The sequence below is a fragment of the Anneissia japonica genome, unplaced genomic scaffold (assembly GCF_011630105.1).
Source record: "Anneissia japonica isolate Jap-2015-1 unplaced genomic scaffold, ASM1163010v1 scaffold832_len162442_cov175, whole genome shotgun sequence".
In the NCBI taxonomy this organism is placed as follows: domain Eukaryota; kingdom Metazoa; phylum Echinodermata; class Crinoidea; order Comatulida; family Comatulidae; genus Anneissia; species Anneissia japonica.
In genome coordinates this window covers 129,979-136,600 of record NW_022744507.1, presented here as the reverse complement: position 1 = coordinate 136,600, position 6,622 = coordinate 129,979, and the positions used below count along the sequence as shown (strand labels likewise).

The window sequence follows — 6,622 nt, the reverse complement described above, 5'->3', positions numbered from 1 at the left end:
TTTTTCATTCTTAGGAATGTCTAAATTCAGTTAAACTAGCAATTCCGTATTATATTTATAAATCTTTATAACATTATACAAAAATTAGATTTTTCTTAAAAATTGAAATTTTGCCGGGAATGGGGCTTTAATATCTTTCTACTTTAATGGCAAATAAATTATTTACTAAACAAAATGTCAATCATTTGGACTTGGAAATGGATGTTTTCCCTGTAGGAGGGGCTTCTTATAAATAATCGGCCAGAGAGCGTGGGATTTTCATCTACTGTAGGCCTCTTGGTTTTTTTAAGGTTATAGAAAACGTTACAGTCAAAGAGTAGAATAGTACTAGGTGGAGGGGACCCCTAACCTGTCCGGTGCCCATTTAGACTGAAACTGGGCCCAGAAAATTAAGGATCGGTAGTAGTACTAGGTAGTAGGATGAGGGCCCATTTTCAGTGGGGCCCGGGCCATGCACCCTCCGAAGGCTCACAGGCGTTAACGCCACTGGCCCACAATTTATAAAAAAAATTGTACAGTATTTCAATACTGTTAGTAGGCCTACTAGGTGAGTCTGTGGCAAATCCATTTCCACAGACTAAGAATAGACACAGACAATAAAAGTGATATCCTTTCTTCCTGCGTTGTATGTTATTTATAGACCAAGAGTGTGACGTTTGTGCGCAATTTCACCCATTCAATATTAACCAAGTCAGTACTTCACACACTTTAGGCCTATAGGCCTACAAAGATTTAAAGGACATACTCAGTCTTACAGACTGGTGTCTACTTGATCCATGTCAATTCTATACTAGGGGCCTACAGTACAGTATTGCATGAAAATATTTAACCATTTTAAGAAAAATTGCAAAAACAGCTTCCTTTGTTTGAAATTTGCTTCAGCAAGTGTGTACGAAACCGGGTCTATGGCTACTGTAGTAATGGAATTTGTTACGAAGTCTAGAAGTTTATGCAGAGATACGGACCACATTAAACTGTTAAAATTAAGATATCTCCAACAATCACTCGGTAAACTTCGAGATCAAACGACAAGTGGAAGCCAATCTGTTTTACATACACCACTTTTGTTACGAAGAGCATTTTGTTTTTAAGTACTGTATATTATAGTAGCTACTGTACAGTACATTACAATGAAAATATATTGTGCTTTTTTTAACATTTCATGAATCTAAGTGTTATCCATAAGTGATAGAAGATGACCAAGTATGTGAATAAATCAGTCTAAAATGACATTCAAAGATACATTATGATACAGCTAACCGCGAAAGTTTGTTTACCCACTGTCACTCACAAATGCATGTAAAAATTGCTCGTAAAAAAAGGACCCTTTAATACAATCCATTGTAAATATTTGAATTCACACACCGATTTTGTTTCAAGTTTTTTGTTTTCAATATATTATAGCTATTTCATTATGATAAAAATGTTTTAAAATCGTACAGCATAACGCTCCCAAGATTGATCTATGGACAAACAACTCTGAATTTTTAAATGTTGACCAAGCCTGTATATACAAATACGATCACTATTCAAACAGAGAACAGTCAGGCTGAAAAATATTTACTGTAGATGTGGAACACTATCACTCCGACCGTCATTGTTGGTAATTTTTTTCAGATGCAAATGCGAGTGTAAAGATTGTTCTTTAGTGTAAGATAAGAATTGTACATAAATAATGCACATTTAATGAATCTGTTGTCAATGACAAATGGCGTCAGCCATTTGACTAGTCCCATATTAATAGTCCAGATATTGAATACATCTCTGCCGGGAATTGTTTTATTGACAGTGGCTCATCCAATTCTGATTCTGATATAATCACTTTTACATTTTAATTGAAATAAAAATGGATTCCAATAGCAAAAAAATTGAGAATGATGGAAGGCTTGGTCACCGAGGTACAGTAAAAGTACTGTAGCATGGCTGAATTATAGGGTCACCATATCAAAAATTTTGAATACCGCACAGTTCGTTGGCGATGTAGGACTCAGGTATGTTAATGAAACGTGTGACTGTACATCACAGGAGTGTGTATTACAATATGCCAGTACGTATTCTGAATATGTAACCATCGAAGGAGGTGTATTACAATTTGAACAGGGTCCCAATTTCACATGATGCTAGATCATCATGGCTATATCAATTTGGAAGCAACAACCAATTGAATAACTTAATATGTTTAAGTTCCCTGATAATACTTACAGGCTGAATGAGTAGCAATGGATGGCTTTAACCGGGAATGGGGGAGGGGGTGGGGGTGTAGTTTGTTGAACTGAAACTATATTTCAATTGCTTTAGAATAAGGTTTTCGAAAAAGTATATTGGTAGTGGCATTATGCCTACGTAAATACCTGACTGAGGAAACTGATATTGGATGAATTTAGTTGTTACAGTACTTGTAGCGATTTTCTTGCAGTTACGAATTTTGGTTTTTGTCCCCGACAGAAGAGCCAGCTCTTCTCGATGGGGAGCCTTTCCCCCATACTCCCAGTGACGCCACCCTTACGAAATATAGCCCCCCACCACCCGAAAAATATGACAATTTAGGGGTTTCAGACGTTTATTTACAGTAATCGATTTTATAGATAGATAGACTACTAATAAAATTACATATATAATTTTTTTTCCTCCCCAACGAATTGTTGTTTTCCTTCTTTTTGGGGGAAATAAGTCTTCTTCTAGGCTATCCTAAAACTATCCTTGTTATTAACACCGAATAAATCCAATCTATATTTCATGTAGAAGCAGAATAAGTATAATTATAAAGATGCAACAAAAAGAAGAACATACATGCATACATACATGCATACATACATACATACATGCATACATACATACATACATGCATACATACGTACATGCATACATACCAAATTCTATTTATTTTTTAATAAAGTGATGATGTAAAAGCAGTGCTTGGAGGTTTTTAGAAGCTTACTAGAAACATCAAAGTTTGGGTGCGGCCCTCAGTGTTAAATCAAAAATTAACTTTGGCCATCCGACCGATTTTTATGCCCAACCCTGCTGTAGAACATTACAGATACGGGAGCATGTCATAAGCAAGATTTCTCGTATAATTCCATTTTTAATTTTTTTTTGTAAAACTTCTATTCAATATTCTTTTATTCCAATGCTTTATAGAAAGATGTCTTATCCTGCGAATCCTCCAAGCTATAACCAGGCAGTTGAAGCACCTGGAACAGAAACCAAAGGCCAAGGTAACATATTTCGTTAGCCTAGCCTAACACTGTATATTCTGTAAATTTGATTGGTTGAAACAGGTCACTTGGGATTCAAAAGTGCAACATGAGAATGAAAATTAACTAAACTCTGCACATGACCCCACGAATGGATGCTGATACTTACAACAGACATCGCTTCCAGTAAACTGGTGCAAGTTTTTAGTACTGGCCCGTTTGCACTCTTGAGCGAAAAATGATAGTCTGTACTCGACTACGACTTGTTGCGTAGAACATCCAATCTTTTCCTCATGAAATATTCTACCTCTTTTTACTAATGAACATTCATTATTTGTCTGTCAATTCACAGTTTGAGTTATTATTGTTATTATTTATTATTATTATTACTGTACATTTATTTACCCAGGGTAGCCCAAACAGTTTAAAAACTGATTGATATTGGAAACTTTCATTTTATGCACATATGGTCGTAAGCGGTTGTACTTAGTGCCTCATACAATTTTTATTTGAATATGTTTAGAGAAATCACAGTTCTCAAATCAACATGTCCAGTAAACCAAAAGGTCCACTGATTAATCTCAGATAAGAAAGTATAATGCATACTCCAAGTATTGAAATACATGCCATCGTGTTGGGATTCAATATTTCGACATTAATTATGTCATCATCAGGTCCTGATGATACTTGGAGTATGTATTATACTTTCATGTCCAGTAAATGTTAAGCATTCCATTGTCCTGGTCGCACTGAAACTCAACTTTCAATTTTTGCAAAAGGAACTTTCAACTTCATAATAGTTGACTGTCATGAGTTTGCAATAATGGTCTCATTAAGTTTGTCTTGTATAAATTTAGTTCCACGATAGATATCAACATACCTCATGAAATATTCTACCGCATTGTATTAATAAACATTCATTTTTTATATCAACTAACATCAGTTAGTTGCACAATACAGTACATATCAACATTCTTCTGCTTTTATTTTATATCATTCAACATATTTTATACAGCATACAATACATGTATTGAAATATCGAGGCATCATTTCAAAATCAAATCAAATCAAATCAGACAATGAATTTTAACAATTGACAATGAAGTTTTATTCAAAATACTATGCTAAATTTTTTTCAGATCCTGCCTACCCTTCTCAGGCGGCTGGCTACCCACCACAGCAGCCGGGCTACCAAGCACAACAGCCAGGCTACCCACCACAGCAGCCGGGCTACCAAGCACAGCCACCACCTGCAGGCTACCAACAACCACCAGCAGCAGGCTACCCACAACAACCACAATACACAGCAGGATATCCAGCTCCGCCAACCACTGTTATTGTTGGGCAGCCCACCACTCACGTGACAACTGTGGTCCATCAGATATATAGGGATTTCCCTGTCCAGACCACTTGTCCCAACTGTCAGAATAATGTGACTACAGTGGTCAGGAAGGAACCTGGAGCATTTGCTTGGATTCTGTGTCTCATCATTGCCTTTTTTGGGTGAGTGTCTGGTTCAATACTAGTCCCTCTATTTGGCGAATATTAATTGAGTAATAATGGTGTGTGAATTGCATGAGTCAGTATTACAATAGAACTATGTTGTATATGATTAAGTAGCCTGGGTTCCAGGCCATAATTTTGGTTACCCACTTTTTATTGCACTTACTGCGCACCATAGCAAATTTAATTGGCATCCTATATGTTTTCATATTTTTTCATCTCCAAATTAACTTACTAGTCGGTGGTGACTCTCCAGAATGAGAAAAAAAAAAGTAAGGGACAAGTTTAATGATTAAGATGTTGATGGTGGTAATAGACGGATTCCGTGACCGGGAACCGTAGTGGTCGCGTGATGTATAGTGGCGGGTATAACTTACAGCATTATCAGTGTGAAAGTATAGGAAAGGTAATTTTATAGTTAAAAGCTGTGAACATGAGAAAATAAATAGCCAGGAAAAGGCAATACAATTGCTCAAAAAAGTGTATATATTCCAGCATTCTCTGTGCATTTTGGGCTTTGAGAATTGAGCCAGCTCAGAATTCACAGCGTGTACCACTCGCAGTTCACAGATCAAAGACTTTTATGCGTACCTTAACAGGCCGTTGATATGCAGGGGCCTGGGCCTAGTATTTCTTGAATAATCTAAATTTTTGGGGCTGGTATCTTTTGGAGCATTAGGAAATCATTACTGTATGGCAGTATCACAGAAGTGGAGTTGTAGCTAGGTCATTAGGGAGACTTTTTCATTCCTTGTTAGCAAACTTATTTTGTTTAATGATCATCAGAGGAGGGCAGAAAAAAAATAAAGTTTTGCTTTTTTATTTAGCAAATAGTTTTGCCAAAAACATCCAGACAGAGAAGAAAATTAAAATAAAATTGTATTGGTGAATGTAAACAGTCTAGTAATGGGATGGTTAAATGCTTTAAATTTATATAACTAGAAAGAAATATATCTTATCAAGGCAGCGGAGGGCGTAATAAAAAGAAATAAAAATTTTAATTTTTTTCTGAAATTTTCATTTTTCTGTGGCGGTGGGTATGCTAATTGGCGAAAAAGTTTATTTTCATTCAAAATCATCATTATTTGTGATCGGAGGGTTCACAAACAAGGAAATAAAATGTCTAGCCTTAAGATGCTTGTCTTCCAATTCCAGGGTATAGTAGTTGCTGTTGCTGTAGTTTCTGTTTCTGTTGTTAGTAGATGCTCACAACAGCAGCAGCACTGTATTGGTCCCTATGACGCTTACTCTAATTAATCAATTTCTTTTTGGTTTTCTATAGAGGGTGGATGGGATGTTGTCTCATTCCTTTTTGTGTTGATGGTTGCATGGATTGTACCCACACCTGTCCAGTCTGCAAGTATCAAATTAGCCACTACAACCGCATGTAATTAAACCTGATTGAACCAGATCTATCCAGTTTGCAAGTCAACTTGGCCAGTACAACCGTATTAATAATTAAACCTGATTGAACCAGATCCATCCAGTCTACAAGTCAAACCTGGCCACTACAACCGCATGTAATTAAATCTTATTGAACCAGATCTATCCAGTTTGTGAGTCAACTTGGCCACTACGACCACCTGTAAATTAAACCTGATTAAACCAGACCTACAGTATCTACTCTGCAAGTCAACTTATAGTAATCACCAGGTCATGAGGAATAATTGAATTAAAAACCAGATCTATTGATGTTATTTCTATTTGATCTTTTTTAATTTGGTAAGACCATGTTTGTAGTTTAGGTAGCAGTTGTATAATCCTTATATTCAATGTAATTATATATTTTAGTACTGTACTTATAATAATTATATATAGGCTTAAACGGAATTTCTTTTTTTGACTTTGTTAATTTGTAGGTTATTTAGAAATGGGGTAAAAAGTATGAAATGCACACAATTTTAAATGATGATGGGTGGTGG

General features: G+C 35.9%; 1 protein-coding gene across 1 annotated transcript in view; it reads left to right on the top strand.

The window, feature by feature from the left end:
* LOC117119671 (cell death-inducing p53-target protein 1 homolog) overlaps positions 1 to 6,616 on the top strand; it is a 7,238-nt gene extending 622 nt beyond the window's left edge. Inside the window, exons 2-4 of the mRNA XM_033264507.1 lie at positions 3,142 to 3,218; positions 4,337 to 4,700; positions 5,983 to 6,616. Of these exons, the coding sequence (XP_033120398.1) occupies positions 3,146 to 3,218; positions 4,337 to 4,700; positions 5,983 to 6,091 (546 nt within the window). The 5' untranslated portion in view covers positions 3,142 to 3,145 and the 3' untranslated portion in view covers positions 6,092 to 6,616. The remainder of the gene's footprint in view (positions 1 to 3,141; positions 3,219 to 4,336; positions 4,701 to 5,982) is intronic.
* Positions 6,617 to 6,622: the final 6 nt, after the last annotated feature.